Source organism: Bacillus rossius, assembly GCF_032445375.1.
Source record: "Bacillus rossius redtenbacheri isolate Brsri chromosome 9 unlocalized genomic scaffold, Brsri_v3 Brsri_v3_scf9_2, whole genome shotgun sequence".
Taxonomy (NCBI): Eukaryota; Metazoa; Arthropoda; class Insecta; order Phasmatodea; family Bacillidae; genus Bacillus; species Bacillus rossius.
Window position 1 is genome coordinate 1,484,214 of NW_026962013.1, and position 19,819 is coordinate 1,504,032.

The window sequence follows — 19,819 nt, forward strand, 5'->3', positions numbered from 1 at the left end:
CCAAGCGAACGTAAAAAGTACCGCCAGTTGAGGGTGGTGTAGGCTGAGTGGAGGTCGACGATGATGCGGCCAGTCGCGTGAGAGTGCCATATGTGACGTAGAGAAGTGTAACGTGTGCGACGTAATAAATCTGTTAAACGGACGTGTGTGTGTTTTCTCTAATACGGCGTCCTGGGAGGCCATAACAGCCCGAGGGGCCCTTTGCCGACGCGTCCCTGCCTGCAGCCACGAGGCCAGGAAGCCCTACCTTGAGATCAAAATTCTTTAAACTTTTTCAATTAACGTAATTTAAAAACAGGCAGCGGGGACGGCGTCAGGTTAAACAAATCCGCAGTTACAAGGCTTCGCCTCACTCAATGACTCGCTGTGGCCATATAATTGTAAGTGGAACAAATGTGGAATGAAATAGCAATGCAGTGTACTTCACACTCTTCTTGATTATTAACTTTTTCGTTAACTACAATGTTCATCATATATCAGTAAACTAAAATTTACATTACCTACAATTTGTATTACCTTCAATTTCCATTAACCTCAATTTGTGTTACCCTTTGATGATATTCCACGTCTTGTCCTACAAGCTGTAAAAAAAAAAAAGTGGGCATGTATGGTGGCACTCCATTTTTGACTTATAGACCATATAATACTAACTAGAAGTAAACCATTTGAAACATACTATTATTCTCAATACTATAATTCTCTCCTCTTGCCATTATTACAGTGTCTAGTATCACGTCTCTTATTATAGCAAGACTGTCTAAACGTTCGCACTAAATTAACTTCAGCGTAGAGAGATTTATTTCATAATAGCATCTCGCTATATTGAAGGTTCATCAGTAGCTGCTGAAAGTTGAAAAAGGAAAGCGGTTAATGACAGCTGTTTCTCCCAGCTAAGGGAAGCCATCTTTTCACAAACGAGAGAGCCAAACGCCCAATCGTGCATCTTCGGTTTTTTTTTTTTTTTTTTGTTCATTGTAACTCATAATAACTAATGATCAATTAGGTTAGGTAAGCTACATTGTAAATACTTTAAAACAGTGGACGGTTGATTTGGTTAGGATAGCTACATTAAAGATACTGTGAAATCATGTAAACAAAAAAGCGAGCATGAACTTCGGGGAACTTCGGGTGTGGCTCTCTCGTCTGTGAAATGAAGGCTTCCCTACAGCTAGCGTGTGACGCTCTGACGCAACAACTCCGTATTCTATGGGCCATGTCTTTCATGGATGCCGTTATTTTCATTGAAGGACGGGAATGCACTTTTATAAGTATTTATTTTGTAAAATGTATTGCCTTGGAGGAGTGTGGAAAGAATTTTTAATGGATTTCGTTGTAAGCTGGTTATATCAATGATATGGGCGTGATAGAAAGTTTATTTTGCTGTAAACCTAGGTAAGCTTAAATAATCGCTAACTTTCAATTTGTTCTATGGTACATCAAGTTATGCCCCAACAGGTTTAATTTAATATTGTTTTTGGAGTAGAATCGAATCTTATTAAGGTTACCTTTGTTTTGATATTTTTAATTTTATTCAATACAAGTATTAACAATTTCAGTCACTTGCAGACTGCGAAACATTATTCGAACAATATTTTATGTGCTTTCAATGAAATTGTAAAACGAAAATGGTTACATTTTGAAGTTGGGTACTTTTATGGAAAAAGTGAATTTTTAAATTAGGTCCGTTCCATACTAACGATGCGCTGATCAATGTATTGATTACCGTTTAGAGCCGTGTTTTTTATTTTAATTATTTTTTATGTTTTAATTGATTGGGTAAATATGTAGAGTCGCGGTATATGCGAAAAAAAATGCTAAAAATCCGAAAATACTTTTATTCTATGCTCTTTCACTTCCTCTTTTCAAATCAACCGGCGGAGATAAGAAATTTCAAATACTTTAGGAGATATCGAATTTTTTTATTAAAAATATTAATTACCCATAAATAACTTAAAATATCAAACACACTCTTAGAGAATGATTGGAAAACATCTCAGAAGATCAAATAACCATTTTAAAATTTTTATGGTGTGTTACAGAAAAAAAACTTTCCTTCTAAATTAATTTTCATTAAGAAACCATTACTCCAATGTAATTCATTCTGTAAATACTACAGATTTTATTCATATGATTTCATGCTACTAACTAGAGTAGCATTAATTTCTTACCAACATAACCACCAAATGAATTATTGTTAAGCTTAGGTCCAGTTTAGTATAATCATTTTTTTTTGTAGTGTACGTGCTGATTGCTATAACTACCCGTACAAAGAATTGTGTTGATTCTAGCCACTTTCAGAAGAAAAAAAACATGTGTGGCTACCATGCACATAAGTGAAACTTCACAGATAGAGGTATAGGAATGTTTGCATTTAAGCAAGTATACAAATGCACAAGTATACAAGTGTGGTGTAATTCAAACATGCTATTTAGGACCCCAAACTTACCCCCTCCCTCTCTCCACCGTTGAATCCCCTCTGAGCATTATATACATACTTTCGTTATATGCCCTTATGAGTCATCGTATTGGCTGTAAAGACGATTCACTTCAAAAACTTAAGATCAAATGAAGCTTTCTATTTCATTTCTCAAAAATCTTTCAGATTGTTTGTGCATCTGTGTATTATATTAATACATCCCGTGAGCATCGCTTAGCCTAACAATACCTGTACCAAGAGTTGCTGTTCTAGATAACAACAGCTTAGTCTCTGAACAGTTTCAAACACTGTGATTGCTTAGTTTTAAATAGTTGGAAACATTTTACTATAATTTCTTAGTCTTTATCAGTTGCACAGACTGTGTGATTATGTATTACGTTGACTGATGAATTCTTACTTTCAATTGATTGCATGATCACGTAATCAGAATCAGTTACCCAAACTGGCTTGCTGATTTTTAATCAGTTGCAGAAACATAATCTGTTAGTATCAAAATTTGCTCAGACTGCTAAGCACAGACTGTGATGATAAGTTGCTTTGAATCTTGTCATTTTTATGATTTCCGATTGATTTCAAGTTTGATGCCTAAGATGTGACCACTTGATTGAATCTCATGCATGCCATGCTGAAATGCTTGGTACAATGTAATAGCATAGGCAGTGGCAACTGGTTAATCCGAATAATCATAGTTACGCTACAGTTTTGTTGTAAGACAATAATGCACTCTATTTAATAAGTACTTTATTATAAATAATAGATTTTGGCTAAGTATATAATTTAACAGGATAGGTGAAATATTCTATGATATTTTTGTGTGGAAGGACAAAGTTGTAAATAGTACTGCTTGGATTGAGAGTTGTATGAACATGTCTGTTCTGTACCATCAGGTGTGTTGTTTTGAGAAGTAGGGGGGGCAGATGAGTGGAAGTGGGAACGGCACCTGTTGCACGCCAAGTGGCTGCGCTCCGTCGGGCTAGCGGCTACGTCTGCGCAGCACTAGTTCTGATGATGAGGGAGCCGTCGGCAGTGAAATGAGCTCTCTGTGCATCGGAACCATTGCTTGCGCGTCCCGAGGGCAGCCGGCTTGTGTTCTGCGCGTGTCTTCCCACCCTCGCGTGCGCAGTCGGTTGTTCTCCTCCGCTGCTGCCGATGCAAGTGTCGAGTTTGGAGAGGGCGATTGACTTGAGCTCGACTTTGTTCCGTCGGCAGCGGCGGGGGTGAGACCGACGTGGGATGGGACGGCGTCTGCAGGACAGAACCGCAGCACCTCGACGGCCCGTGGCGCAAGTGATTAAGCTGGACCTCTGCGTTTTGTGTAGTTACAGTCTAGTCCTCACGATGCTAAGCCACGGAGACTGATTGGTTCGAGACGGGAGGCCTTGGGAATCGTGAGTCCAGGCTTACTGCTTATGAATCTCTTACTCTGGCCTAGAAGACTTGATAAAGAGCAGTAGAACAATTCGTAGAACAATTTGAAAGCATCTTGATAAATCTCGCGGTCTGATTACCTACCTTCTTAAAGTTTAAAATCACTGGTAAAAATTCTTTATATATGAAAATGACGTACACCATAGTTCTGGAAGAATTTGGATGTGTGTACCTACTCTCGTCTGGTTTGATTTGAATAAAGTATTTTAGCCTTCATTTTGTTTAAAGGTTGTTGGAAGGTATAACATTGTGGTTGTGTTTGCAGAAGGTGTGAAAGTGAAGCGGCATGAAGAAGCAGGGTGACGACTCTTTGCCAGTTCAGCCACCTCATGGGCAGTGTAGTTGGTGGGGGGGAGGCACGCGTGATAGGCTCGGGAAGCGACACGGTGCCGTGCTGGACCCGTCCGTCTTGTCTAAACTCCAGAGGGTTGGCGAAGGCCCCTGCACCAACCCACACACCAATGGGACCAACGCCGACGATTCCTTGGCCCTTGCCGTGGTCGAAGAGGGAGGAGATGTTGGTTCTGGTATCCGGAAACCTCCTGAGAGCTCCTTTGTGCCATTTAACACCGAAAGCTCGTCATCGGACGTGTGGGCAGGCGAACGTGTCCTTGAATATGGAAACGCAGATCCGATTCCTTCGTGTGATAAGTTAATGGAAGTAAGCTCGGAAATTAAGGAAAATGCAACTTCATTGGTTCCTAATGGCAGTGTATCTCCTGCAGTTTGTCCACTCGCAACAGAAATGTCTGTTGGTCAGAGGGAAGACAGAGATGACTCGGAAAACGCTTTAACGTCGGCTGATATTGATCCGCTCTGCTGTGATCTTGATAAAAAAGTACCAAAGTTTATTACTAATTACGAGGAAAATTTTTCACTTGATGAAAATTATGGAGATTTGCAATCCTTCGACGAGACTTGCGACGCCGGTGACGTGAAATCAGTGATGTTGGAGGGCGACTACAGCGGTGGTGCCCGATGGGGCAAGCAGTCTGCGCGTGCGGACTCCAAGACGGATGCTTGTGGTCGTGGATTTCTGGAGGATTGTACCGAAGCACTTGACGGAGGGGAAGATAAAGGCGTTGAGAACGTAGAGTTTGATGAAAGGAGATTACTTTTGAATGGCAATGAAAGTTTGGGTCCCAGCGGGAGTGTGCGATGCCCGTTCGGAACCGGAATGGTGCCAGGCGAGCGTTGGTTGGCGGGGACGGAACCTTGTTCGGAGGCCGGAGTGGTCGAGCGTCTGGACGGAGCGACGTCCTTCAGGGACGAAGGAGTTGCAGCAGTCGCAGAACCTCAAGAGCCGGAGAGATGGCGGCTTGATTCCCCACAGGAACCTGGCAAACCAGGTACGTTCCTGCTAATGTCTATTTTAGAGATGCACCGATTATACTTTGCCAATTACGATTACCGATTATTACACTAATAATTGCGATTACGATTACCGATTATCAGTTTTTGCGTCATTTCTTGTGCTCTTGGATCAGTGGGCAAGTACACTTTTTTTTTTTACGTACATTTACTAATATAAGTAACATATGCCATATTGTGAATTGTGACAGCTTTAAAAATGCATTTATTTTCTTAACTAAATATTTTGTGCGAAGAAATCACGTGTGTGATTTGGCTGTGGCCATGGTAAATATTGTGACAATAATACCATTCACGACGTTAACTTAACAGGATAAATTGTACAGTAAGTACAGTAAATGCATTGAAAGGGGTAAATACTGTAAATAGTAATATGTGGCAGTTATGTATGTACGAGCACAATTCACGAAACAAGCAAATATTATTAGGCGAGTGTGTACACTCCGAGATGTTGACATTCCCTACCTTCCACGGTCATATTCGTTAAGAGATTTCAGCCGTTTGTAGTTTCAATTCAAGAACTTATTAAGGTTTAAACTTTAAATGTATTTTCTTTTCTTTCAAGTCGTATGGGTTTCAGCAACAAATTTTACAATAATCGGCAATCGGTTATAACCTTACCTGGTAATCGCCGATTACGATTAATCGGCTTTGGGTCAATAATCGCAGTTGCCGATTAACCGGCTGCAAAATCGGTGCATCACTGGTCTATTTATTAGAATTTTTTTTTTCTTTTTTTTTTTTTCTTTTCTTCATTCTTAAAGAAAAAATTCTCATCAAAACATTCTTTTCTGCTATATTTCGTAGGATGAAGGTGGTTTTAGTCTTGAATTTATCAAACACAAAATTTCTTTGCCTAAAAATGCCAGCTTTAAAATTTGTAGAAAATCACAAACATATTTTTTTGCTTGGTTAAATCTCAAGATTAAAATTGTCTTATGAGAGAATATTCTGGTTAATATAAGAATCAGATATGTAGCCCCTCTGATGGTTACCTTAAGATTTTTTTTTTTAGAGAAATAAAGGGCATAAATTGTGTTTACAGGTGTCCTGACGTTACAGGTGTTAAGTTTTTAACGATCTTTTTATGTAATTTAGTCGGGCATTAAATGATAGACTTTGGTGAGTTAACTGCTGATGCCGCTTGGTCCCGAATGTTCTCTTCAACAAGTGTTGGGAATCAGGTCCTGGTGAGCCATACCATAGAATAACAAACGTGTATTGCAATCGGTGGCTTCTTAACTCGGCGTGTAAGTTACTCTATGTGCGTCAGATGGCGAAGTTTTCATGTTCATGTGGCACAGTGGCAAGGCCTGTGACTCTTGTTTCGTAGGACCTGGGTTCGAATCCTCGTCAAGTTCATGTGTTTTTGATTTGTCCATTCAGTGCAAATTTTGTGGTTGTTCCTTACCGTAGTCGGTGGTCGAAACTATTCTCTAATGTCCACATGTGGTTTTATCTTTCTGTCTTTCACACTATAAACACCACCAAAAGTCAGTGACAAAAGTGATCACATTCATTTCACAAAGCTTTTTATAGTTGGTTCCAATACCTTTCCAATACCTTGTATTACTTACTCTATCTCACAACCCCTGAGTGTGTATCTAAGTGGGTAGCCCACTATAATAAATACACTTAGTACATAAAGGTATGATATCTGATACTTTTTTTTTTTTTTTTTAAAGCAGATAACGGTACTAAAAATTTGTTTAGTTTTTTTGATGACAAAAAAAATTGAAGTACATTTCTTAGAGATACAGTTGGACTGATACCATCGACTGTCTGTTCTGTCATTCTGCTCATTTGTGATGGTTCACGGTGGAGCGAGAGAGTGCTTATTCAGCGCGCGTTGTCCCGACAGGCTTGCCACAGGAGCGCGGAGACGTCAGTGACGCGGATGACGACAGCGACAACTCGGATGTCCCCGACGACGAGATAGAAGCCATGTTGGAGGAAGGTGTGTACTTGAGGTCACTGCTGGATTGATTTATGTTTCTTCAATTATACATGATGGCTCTTGGTGGTTGAGTAGCCGTTATCACTAGGCCTGTGCGAAGCTTCGACTGAGCGAATCAATTGAAGCTCTTTCTTTAACGTTCAGTTTTGACTTTCCCGGGAAATTTGCTATTCGTTTTTAAGTGAAGCTTCGGTTGTGATGCAAAGCTTTACGTCTAATGTGAAGCTTGGTGTATGTTGCAGAGCTTTAAAACATGATGGCCAGAGCTTTGCTCATGAATACATACATTTTTTTTTGTGTCATATATATTTTTTGACTGAATAAAGTTGGTTACTTAAAAAAAATCAGTAAGTTGGCACTTAAATTTGGTTTTTATGAATATTGATTATTAATGTATAGGGCCCAAGTGGTTGATCTCTTAATCAGTTCAATCATTACAAATGTTTTTTTTTTTTTTTTTACACCACAATCTTGAATTTTACAAAATAAGTGTAATACGGCTTCACTGAGAATATTCACAGTTCCATTTCCTGACAATCTGGAGCAGTGGTTTGTCACTAGGAGAACTTGGGGGCAGATGTTGGCGTAAGCCTGTGAGGGTTCTTGAGGGACTCCATTTTTCTCCACAAATTAATTCTGTCTAACTCCATTCTCTTTCCCCCCCCTCCTTTCACAGTCATCTCTTAGACACTGAGTTCAACAAAATTTTCACCTGTAATTCATATGTTTGCACATTACATATGCATGGCAGTCATCCAAATCAGTCATAGTAAAACCTCGTTAATAAAAACCTTGTTAATACAAAATTCTCATTATTGCAAAGTGTTTTCATAGTCCCTAGAAATTACATAATATAATTTGTTTAATACAAAATATGTTTATAATGTAGTCAAAAGATTTTTCTAAAGGTAAACAAAAATGTGTAGTAAAGGATGATCAAAACACCCTGAATAATGTTAAGAAACAGTGTGACGATTCAACTAAAATAATACTGGTGTAGGTTGGGCAAAAAGCTTGGGAATTTTATTCTTCCAAAATGTTGATTTTATATCTTTTTGTTGATTATTTCTTGACAGGGGAGAGGGAAGAGCAGTAATAAAATACTCTGGAGTCAGTTTCACGGGGCACTCAGCTGTCAATTTTAAAACTGTGCATTTTGTGGAAATCCTTTTTAATTGTAACTTCAGTGAGCAAGAACTGATAGTTGAAAGCATTTGCAAGCAAGGTAAAACAATCAATAATTATTTATTCATTTAGAAACAAAGCTAACTTATGTTCCAGTGTTGATGCTATCCTGTTCCATTTCCAGTGCAGTAAGTTAGTAACCCGTACAGTCTTGTCGAGCGTCGTGGTTGTTTCCAGGGCTGCTGAGGAAGCCGGACAAGAGCGAGCACATGGTGCAGTTCAACCAGCGGGAGAAGATCGTTCTCGACGGTGTGTGTTCCTCAGCGTTCGCGTGCCGGCCGTAGTTTGTGCTAAGACACTGCCATTCATTGCATAGCATAGTCTTGTCCCATAACTAGAGACCCGTAAAATTCGCGGGTTCATTTCGTGTTATGCTAAATTTCTAATAATTATACCTTAGTGCTGCTTCTGTCATTGGTTCACTGTTAATCTGGAGGACTGAGGGCCAATTAGAGACCCTCACTCATAGAAGTGTCGAATCACAGGCCACCCAGTCGAGACGACTCGCAAGTCAGCAGCCGATGAACAGTTGGCATTTGCCCGAGTGTGGAGTGGATATTGGAGTCTATCCTGGAGATCAATGAACCCGTGAATTTTCTGGGTCTCTTCCCATAACTAAACTCAAATTTCCAGTTTCCAAAAGTATTTTCTGTGGTCTGCCTATCCTTCCACTGTTGTTCTGTCCAGTGTTTTCAATCAGCTTCATGCGGTTGTCCGTATTGTTAAGCAAACATCGTGACAGATGGGAAATGGATACAACTGGAATTAACTTTTTGAGAACCTTCTGGTTTTTAGACCAGTCAAACACAAGAACAGGACACAAACAGTGTATGATGGACAAGTAAATAAATGAACGTATGAACACAATAAAAACTACAGAATAATTTTAAGTAAAGCGTGATTCTTGACAGGATAACATTATATATTATAAGTTTGGAAAATTGAAAATTAAGGGTTGTTAAAAGAATATAAATGACAAGTGGTTTCTATAAGGCAAAACCTTTAAATGTTGATGTAGAAATATGGTCACTTGAAAAGTAATTTTTATTTTAATTAGAAACCATGTCAGCTTAAATATTGGTTATTTTTTATTTAATTTTTTTTTAATTTTTATCATATTTGTTAAAATTTTAAATTAGTCTGAAAACAGTATCATTATTATTGTGCGTGTAGGGTCGTTACCACAACGCCGAAATACCATAACGCCGAATGTCAAAATTGACCGCAACGCTGACAGTTTGAAAACTGCTGTGTACCACAACGCCAAAATAACCACTGAATGAATTTGTGTGTGTTTCTTAAATGTACCTTAATGCCATAATACCACAATCAAACCTAACCTAACCTAACCTAGCGTAATATAACCTAACTTAACCTAGCCTATCCTAGCCTAACCTAACCTAGTCTAACCTAACCTAACCTTTGTGGCAGTCCTGCAATGGCATTATTCGGCATTGTGGTACACAGCAGTTTTCTAGCTGTCAGTGTTGTGGTGTGTCCCCGTGAGTGTTCACATGTTTGAAACAAGGCTGTGTATGACATGAACTGCTGCCGTGTCTGAGTGGACAGGTGTGACCCGTGTCGCGCTGTGCCGGCCGTTCCAGAGCTGGGGCACGACCACTTCGACGTGCTGCCGGAGGGCTGGGTCAAGGTCACCCACAACTCGGGCATGCCGCTCTACCTGCACAAGGCCAGCAGGGTGTGCAACATCACCAAGCCGTACTTCCTGGGGCCCGGCAGCACCAGGGTGCGTGCCCGTGCTCGCGAACACTGCTTTCACATCATGATCACTGATCAACTTTTAAACTTGTTTAATTCTTTACCTTTCACGAAATGAAAAATATATATATATACAGCGCATACCTTTTGCATAATAAGGTGACAAGGTTGCATTTTTAACGTTTTTGGGTTTGTACAAATGAGGAGAATTTTAATTTATTGCAGAACTGAAACTTTTTTGGTTTAACTGCAATGTCATTGGCTATTTCATGATATGGTTTGCATTTCTATCACAAAAACTCATTTCCATTTTTCTTGGCTGTCAAAATAATCATAAATTTGAGAATTTTGAAATGCCAGGTAAAATTAATTAATATTTTCCAGTGGCATTGCAGTTAAACTTAAAAAGTTTCAGTTCTGCAATTAATTAAATTCTCCTTATTTTTACAAACAAAAAACGTTAAAAATGTAACTTTGGCAGCTAATTATGCAAAAAGTATGCGCTGTATATATTTTTCATTTTGTGAAAGTTAAACAATTGAAAAAGTTTACAAGTTATAATGTAATTACAGTAAATATAAAATCTTGGCCTAAAATAAAAGGCACCCCCTTAAGCCCTGACAATTCCTATCAAATCAAAGGGTCAAAAAACCCAAATAATGTGCAAGTAACCAATGCATTTCTTCCTTGCATTATATTTGAAGTATTAACCACATTCATGGTGGATTTTTAATTTAAATTTTGAATTTGTTAAATAATAAGTTAATAATCCGAAGGTTAATTATTGTTTGCTGTGTTCTTTTTTTCCTGGCTGTGATAGCTAAGGTATCAGTCCTTTGGAGTACGATTAATAGGTGGCCCCACATTGTTTTCTTCGTCCGAAAAGAAAGCATTCATAAGATGACAGTGGAAATCCTTCGTAAAAAAAAATGTTCCATACTGGAAAGTTTTGTTGATGAAACTTAGGATGAGGCAGTAGATGTACCTAACGGCCAGTTCACTAGTTTGCGGCTTGAAAATATTGACTTTCTTGTCAACAAAGAAGACACCAAAGTTCAGAAGCGGGTTAGTGTGTCTCACGTGAGAAAATGTGTGTGGAAAGTTATGTATAATGTGACAGAAGGTGGTCACTCATGTTTGCTGTTTTGAAAATTCCTCACAGCAAAGTGGAGTGTGAATGTGTTTTCAGCCTTGTGAAAAAAAAATAGACTCAATTTGGTTCTTTTTTGTCAACCATGGTACTTGACAAGTGTTATGAACAAAACTTTGACGATGAATTTGTAAAGAAAGCTACAGAGCTGCCTAAAAAAAAAAATTACAAAATCATGTAATTATTTCAGTAAATATGTTTGCTGGTAGTGGATGTAGAAGTTAATGTTCTGGTAATAAGTATGCAAGATTGTATTGTCTATAAACTGACTGACAATGCTGTTTGTCTGCTAAAATGTGTTTTTCTTTTTCTTCAACCTTTTTTTTTAAATTGTTATTGTTAAATATGTTTACACATGTGTAAAATAGTTGGTCTAAAGTTTATGTTATTACATACACTAAAAATAAGCTCCTTTAGGTTTTATTTATTAAAGATTTGCTGCGTACTGGTTACGTAATAGTTTTAAATATCAAATATTGTTTGTAATTTGAATTGTTTGAAGTTGGCAAGTATGAATGAATATGGATGGGTCATTCTCATTGAAAGGGATTATTTTCAAGTTAAAAATTTTTTAAACTAAATTTATTTTAAAATTCATGAAATATATTTATAAATGATCACATCAGATTTCTCACTTTAACTGTGTTTGTTGGATTTCTGCGACCTGCACTGTAGCTTTGTAGGTAGTTGTTTTGATTGTCGAGCACTGCTGTAGTGAGCGTGAAGTCTAGCGAGCGACGCTGACGGTGCTGACATGCGGGTGTTTGTGCGGCAGAAACACGAGATCCCGCTGAGCGCCATCCCGTGCCTGCAGTACCGGCGAGCCCTGGAGGAGGAGCGGGCAAGCAGCGAGAAGGCTGCCGTCATGGGTGAGACGGACGCTCCTGGAACTAGCTTAGAAGGAGAACACGGGACGGGACAGCTCTAAATCAGCACAGTGAACCCTCATTAAGGGTTGTGCCTCCCATTTCAGGTCAAGATTATATATATTTACAGTAACTACAGATAAACTTGCAGACTTTTTCAATTGTTTAACTTTCACGAAATGAAAAATAAATACAGCGCATACTTTTTGCATAAATAGCTGCCAAAGTTACATTTTTAATGTTTTTGGGTTGTACAAATAAGGAGAATTTAATTTATTGCACAACAAACTTTTTAGGTTGAACTGCAATGCCACTAGCTACTTCAAGATATAGTTTTGAATTTCTTTCAGAAAATAGCAATTGATTTTACCTGGCATTTCAAAATTTCAAAATTTGTTATGATTTTGACATCCAAGAAACATGAAATGAGTTTTTGTGATAGAAATGCAAACCATATAATGAAGTAGCCAGAGGCATTACAGTTAAACCTAAAAAGTTTCAGTTCTGCAATAAATTTAATTCTCCTTATTTGTACAACCCAAAAACGTTAAAAATGTAACTTTGGCAGCTAATTATGCGAAAAGTATGCGCTGTATATATTTTTCATTTCGTGAAAGTTAAACAATTGAAAAAGTCTAAAAGTTGACCAGTGATTTGATATAAATATAAAATCATGACCAAAAATAGGTGGCACCTTCTTAATAAAAACCCTCAATACAAAACTCTTAGTCATACAAGGTGGTTTTATAGTTCCTAGAAATTACATACATGTTATAATGTTAACCAGTTTGTACAATAAAAAAAATGATTATTAAGACTAGGGCTGATCGGTTCCCACATTTTCAGTTCGGTTCGGCTCGGCTCGGTTTTTTGTTAAAAATGTCGGTTTTCGGTTCGGTTCGGTCACTACTTCAAAATTTTTCTTTGAGCTGTCATACCAAAAAAAATTCCACTATAGTATTTGATTACTTGCAATATCTTGCAAAAGTTTAATTTCTTAGGGGAGTCACTTTCTCAGCAATATAAAAGTTATTTTCAACTACTATTTGTATTTATAAATAAGTTTATATGCTACTGAAACAACCATATGTGTAAAAAGGAACAGAACAAAACAGTTTAGAACATTAATAATTAGTATTACATTAACCTTGTTGCCAGCTTGAATTTATGAAATGTACTGGAATAAAATTCAATAGCAATAATGTGATTAAAAGCAATATACAAATAAAAACTTCCTACTGTAGCCTCTATGCCGGGAGTTAATGGACAAGCCAACATAAACAAACGTCTTAACCAAGAAAACGTCTTAACCTACCAGTGCATTAAAGGCAGAATGAATCATAATGACCATATTTTCAAAATACACAAGTAAAGTATTCATATTTAGTATGCGGTATTTACTAGGATTTTTTTTCCGTCACGTGCGTAACATCATCATCTTTGCGGAACACGGGCGGTATTATTTTTAATTCCTTCGTCACAGATGTTCATAGTTGCCTCCAATTACCAAGACGTAGTGGCAAAAAAGAATTTTTATTTTACGAGAAATCAAATACTCTAGACTATAACGACGCAAAGCCGCAATAATCACGCGCGAATAGTAAACAAACTACATCTGAAGGGTCTGACGACATGCACATTCATTCTCCAACTGCCATTTGGAACGGAACTTGGAAGGCAACTAATCGATCCTAGCGCACGTATAGCACATTCTGTGATGTGAAAATAGAACTGAGTGACGCCATGCGTCGTGAGCGCCCTGCAGAATACGGACGGAACTAAGCAATGCTACGAAACTTCTACCGTTTTAGCTTACGAACCGGAATTAAATAAATATTATTTTAGTAACGGAAGTGATATATCCTTTAAATAAGAAAAAACCATATATTTAAGAGAAAATAGTAGTATTCCGACAGAAACTTCCGACGTTAAACATAGGAAATAGTGAACTGTAAGAAACGCTTAGACTTTACTATCCCATGGTTAAAATGGCGAACATTAAGAGAATAGATGATTTAAACGTTTTATAGTGAAAAACTTAGCATGCGTCTTAAATGTGTTTTGATGTATTATGCAAGCGGTACGTTTTTTATCCAATATGAATGTTAAATACATTATTTGGTAGATACTTGAAGTTAGTTTTTAATGCCCTAATAAAAACCGAATCATCGGTTTTTTCTGGGAATTCGGTTCGGCTTCGGTTTTTACTAAAATGACCGAACCGAACCGAAAATTCGGTCAACCGATCAGCCCTAATTAAGACACATAATATTCCTTTTTATCCACAGGCAAACAATAACTTGTATTAAAGAACAGTTACTATAAACATCGTAGGATAATAAAATAATACAATGAGCATTAACAACTTATGCTGTTGCCTTAGTGAACGATGGGGAAATAACTAAGAAAGTACATAAAGTTTAATCCAAAATTATGGTATGCCCCCTTTAAAGTAATTTCTGGAATTTTGGTGCGATTTCGTAATTGTAAATGCTTGTTAAGAGGAGCGAGGTACAAACATCTTGTCAAAACACTGCTATACTTAAACAAAAATTGTATTTTACCAAAATCTGGAAAGATAACAAATCTGGATGTAAAAATTATGTGCAAGTTATCAATGAACACATTATATGATTTAGGGCGAGTTATGATTTTAGTAAAAGAGGGCAAAAAATATTAATACATAGCTTTAATGATGTTCGAAGGCTTTCACGGCCATTGTCTGAAAAGTAGCTTGGCGTCTGGGTTGTAGCCGCGTTCTTGGCGAATAATTCACCGAATTATTAGCCAAGGACACTGCTACATCCCAGAAGCCAAGCTGCTTTAGCTTTATTGAAGTTTCGTTATAAATGATATAAAATTAGTGTTAAAAACAATTTTGTTACAGTCTGGTTAGTGCAAAGTAATAAAATGATAGTCCGTATTGTAGAGGACGTGACGGTCGGAGGTGGTTTGTGCTCGCAGTGGGGCCCGGGGGCATACAGCTGCCCAACGCCTGCATCGAGACGGCGGAGGAGAACAAGGCCAGGCACTCGCTCTCCGCCGAGCAGGTCCACCACTACTGCAGCAAGAAGTTCCCCACCAAGACGGTCACCGTGGCGCGAGTCAAGTAGGTGGCTTCTGTTGCGAAACCAATTTGTGGATCAGACGTCAAGCAAATAGGAAAAAATACTGCATACGTTTGTATATGATTTATATAAGCTGTTTGCTGGAGAGTCTTATAAAAGTCAGAAAAAACATGGGAAATTATTTTAGTTTAAGGGGGAATAAAATTATCAAATAATGATTGTTTTAGCAAACATTAAAACATAAGTTAAATCCTTGTGTATCCTGAAAGAATTGAGCAGCATTTACCAGAAAGAGAAACTCTGCCTCTACGTCTTGCCATCATTATTATTAGTATTATTATTATTATTATTATTATTATTATTATTACTATTACTATTATTATTATTATTATTATTATTATTATTATTATTATTATTATTATAGAATTGGCAATTGGTATCTTTCAGCTTTTAATGTTCACTATATTTATAGTAAACTTGAAACCTGAGAAGTGACCCATTTTAATTGAAACTTATAATTTTAAGGGATTGCCGAAAGAAAGTTGTGTAGCAGTAGGTAATTGTTAATGGTGGTTGTGCTGTTCACGAGTTAATTTGAAATAGGTAGTCGATTAACCACTATGATAGTCAATGCTAACAGTTTCATTTCATCTGGGCCATGCTCGAGTTGCTGTGGGATACGTAACCGTGTGGTAAGCCAGGGGCGCTGGATCAGACAGGCGCCGTGATGCTGTTGCTTTGTTCCAGGAAAGCAGGCGGCAAGAAGAAGCCGCGCGACCAGAAGCAGATATCCCGGCCGACGCTGCCGGAAGGCACCAAGCTGATCAAGTTCCCTGTCGAGAACAAGTGTGAGTCGTACCCACCGTCGGGTCCTTGGGGTCCGTGTGGGTTGACCCCGACACTCCAGCATGAATAAAACTGGGGAGCATCTGGGGGCGGAATTCCAAGATGTTCGGGTAAGGTAGTGAATAAGCACTGCCTTGTCTGGATACAGCCGTAACCTAACTCGTAGGCCTCATTCTAGAATGTGTCCAAGCCGAACCACAGCGAGGGAACTGTGCCCTGCGCAAGGCTAGAAATCGGTTTCAATGGATTCTATGGACGTTTGGCAACCATCGGTACAATTGAGGCGTTGACAAGATTATAATGGTGAATTGTGATATAACCAAAATAACACAGGAAAGTAATGTCAAAACACTGCATAACACCAAAATGCAAGTTATATCATTGACTTGAGTATCATTTAACCAAAAATTAATTCAAAACATAAAAAAAGGAATCCTTTAATGTTTGAAATTCAGTGAATGCCATTTCTGATCAAAAAAATCGTACCAAAGAGCGTGAATGAGAATTAATTTTTAATGAATCTATTTTAGAAAATAAATGCCTGCTAATTTTTTTTAAAATATTTTTGTATACATCTGTTTTAGACAAATTTATTGAAAACTGAAGCTTATTCATTTTTCCCCAGCTTTTGTAGAAACAAAAATAATAAGACTGAAATCCTCTGTTTAAAAAAGAAATTGAACTAAACTCGAACCATAAAATCTTGTCTTTGCTGGTTAGACATACATATACATAATAGAAACTTTGAAGTATGGTCACAAGTTTTGTTTTACAAGTTTGTTGTGAGGCTTATTCCAAACAACAACCAGGGTGTCCACAGTTAGTACTTTCGTACTAGATCTAGCACTTTTATAACTTTTTTAGTGAGTTTAGTACAGATCTAGTACATTTTTCTTATATCTTATAATATTATTGTAACTCCAATATGTTTTATTATTAAGCGTAATTATTTTAATAAAAAAAAACTATTGTATGTGTGTGTGTGGTGTGATATTTAATTTCGAGCATTGCAATGTCATAATAACTTCCTGAATTGTTAAAATCCATAACAAATTATAATTTAGTACTTTTTTTTTCTGATCTAGTACTTTTTTTTCTCTAAGTTGGTACGAAATATTTTTTCCCTTGTGGACACCCTGACAACAGCCACTAGGGGTGCGAGGCTCGTGCTGGTGAACGCGACACGGAGCGAGCTGGTGCGGCGTGTGGACGGCGTGTGTGTGCCGCGCAGGGCCGGTGATGAACAACACGCGCAAGAGGAAGGAGCGCATCCTGAACCCGAACGGCAAGAGCTACGTGTGCATCCTGCACGAGTATGTGCAGCACGCCCTCAAGAAGCAGCCATCCTACATCTTCAAGGAGACGGGTGAGCTGCTCGTCGCCCTGTTCTCGTGTTCGAGCCACTGCCGGATTCAGTTTGGGCCCCGGTGTTGTCCTGTTTCAAGGTAACATTTTCCCTGGCCTTTTTTCTTTTCTTCCTTCCCCCCCCAAGTGTGAATTATGTCGCGTCACTTCATGATTCGCTGAACCGGTAATTTGCGTCGTTTAGCTTTGTTTTATTGATGCTTTCGCGTCGGTTTGTTAATTCTCTAGGTTCTCGAGCGAATGTTCCGCCAGTCTTATGCCGGGAACGTGACTTCAGGTCTGCTCGGGTCGAACTAAACCTCGGTTGATTTAGATTTTTTCCTCGCCCCTGCGCTAGCATGCAGACTTCTCGTCCCGCGCCTCGCAACTGGTGAGGGAATGTGACGGGTTTATTGATGTATCACGGGTAAGGGGTTTGTAACCTTCAGTTCTGTTTGAACGTGATAAATATTTTCTAATTGTTTTCTTTTGACTTTTAAGGTAGGCCATTCAAACTTTTTTTTAAATAAGTAATGTGATTAATATAAATTAATTGTTATACATAAATGCAAAAAGGATTTATCAACACAAAATGTATGTCTAATGAATTTTCACATTAATTCTACCAAAATTATTTTTACATTTGTTTGGCCTCCTGAAACTGCAGGTCGCCTTATATTCGGGCCAATACAGTATAATAGAAACCTTGAAGTATGGTCACAAGTTTGTTGTGAGGCTTATTCCAAACACACGCACGGCGGCCTCGTAGAAACGTGCGGGACGCGGCACGTGTTCCAGACGACCCGGAGCTGCCGTACTCGGCGTCGGTGGTGATCGACCAGGCGCAGTACGGCTCGGGCCGCGGCGGCAGCAAGAAGCAGGCCAAGTCGGAGGCGGCCAGGCGGACGCTGGAGATCCTCATCCCGGAGATGCGCGACAAGATCGAGGCGGACTGCCGCGCGGGTCACTGCAAGGCCAGCGCCTCCTGCAACACGGACCTGTCCGTGAGTGGCCCTGTTTCCCGGCAAACATGCACTACCTCGTTTTTATATATATAAGATGGTATTCGCTTATCACACGTTTAACTTGTTTTCCCGATACTTATGTTCATTGTAAAAATTTTGTTTTTTTTAGTATATCCTCAAATTGTTTTGTTTCATAATTTATGTACGTATCTTATTTGCCTGTTCTGGTGTTGTCTTGTTTTTTTTTTATTGAATTGTTCTTTGTGTTTGTCTTGTGTGCTGTAGACCCTGCGGGTATGTGCTGCCTGCTTAGTGTCAGTTGGCTATATGCTGGTGGTGCCTGCATTGCATTGCATGCCTGTAGGGACCATAGCATCCTTTCTACCTGTTTGTATGTCGTCTTCCCAAAGGTGGGCGTGTTGTAAATTAAAATAAAATATAAATGACAGAAGGAAAGGACAAATTTACCAAGGATTTTAATAGATTGCAGCACCATCCAGCTTTATATTGGTTTTCGTATTCACTAGATAGCATTCGCACACACGCCTGCCTCATTCAGTTTCATATTGACTGTGATTCTCAACGATAGAATATCGGAAGTATTTGGAAGTATCCTAAAGTGGCTGAGAATGTTACGCAGTTTGTATTGTAGCATTGATCGGACTATGGGATGAGAGCGTAAACAATAGTGGAGATTATGTTAAGACATAAAAATAGTTTATAGTGATTGTGAGTTATTTTTTTAATTTTCTTTGTTAACTTAAGGCTCAGTCTTGCACACAATGTTGATTTTTTCATCATATCTTTCATTTAGGGACTATTTCTAAAATATTTTACTATTTACATTCCCTTGTATTTGTTGTTCCGCCACAGATAATCACTTAGTGCAATATCGTGGGTGTAAAAAGGCATGTAAGTTTTTGGTTGGGCAGGGGGGGGAGGGTTGTACACTGTTGCTTACCTTGTATTTTTAGTGTCATGGGTTAAATCCTCAATACCTCAAACCCTAGAATCTCAAGTAGTTGAAAGATTTGAGGTTCAAAGAGAAAGATTAAGAAAAATACAACCGAAATTTATTTAAATTTAAAAAAATTCAGCACCTCAATTTTGTTTTCAAGGGGTAGATTTCAGGTAAAGAAAATGGTGAATCAACCCATTACTAGAATCTACTTATCCCACAAAAAAAATATTACATTTTCATGTGATTATTTGAGAGATAACTTGTTATGCCTACGATGATATAATTTTTTATGTGTGATGTTAAAAAAAATATTTTAAGGATTATTTTTACACAGAAAAATCCAGTTTTGGAACTATATATAACTGGCATTACAAAATGATGCCAAAGAGATGACTAAATCCAAATGAATCACGTGGTATACAGGTACGTACAGTGATTGAACACGAGTTGTGCTGATGAAGGGTTTTGCCCGGCAGATATTCGACGAGATAAGGATCGAGGATCCGCGAGTGGCGGAGCTGT

At 38.3% G+C, this 19,819-nt stretch overlaps 1 protein-coding gene across 1 annotated transcript in view; it reads left to right on the plus strand.

Annotated features, from left to right (window-relative positions):
• The first annotated feature begins 1,219 nt into the window (after positions 1 to 1,219).
• LOC134543219 (uncharacterized) overlaps positions 1,220 to 19,819 on the plus strand; it is a 27,661-nt gene continuing 9,061 nt past the window's right edge. Inside the window, exons 1-11 of the mRNA XM_063388122.1 lie at positions 1,220 to 1,392; positions 4,131 to 5,214; positions 7,098 to 7,193; positions 8,556 to 8,627; positions 9,983 to 10,125; positions 12,023 to 12,116; positions 15,078 to 15,222; positions 15,929 to 16,029; positions 17,259 to 17,393; positions 18,170 to 18,375; positions 19,774 to 19,817. Of these exons, the coding sequence (XP_063244192.1) occupies positions 4,152 to 5,214; positions 7,098 to 7,193; positions 8,556 to 8,627; positions 9,983 to 10,125; positions 12,023 to 12,116; positions 15,078 to 15,222; positions 15,929 to 16,029; positions 17,259 to 17,393; positions 18,170 to 18,375; positions 19,774 to 19,817 (2,099 nt within the window). The 5' untranslated portion in view covers positions 1,220 to 1,392; positions 4,131 to 4,151. The remainder of the gene's footprint in view (positions 1,393 to 4,130; positions 5,215 to 7,097; positions 7,194 to 8,555; positions 8,628 to 9,982; positions 10,126 to 12,022; positions 12,117 to 15,077; positions 15,223 to 15,928; positions 16,030 to 17,258; positions 17,394 to 18,169; positions 18,376 to 19,773; positions 19,818 to 19,819) is intronic.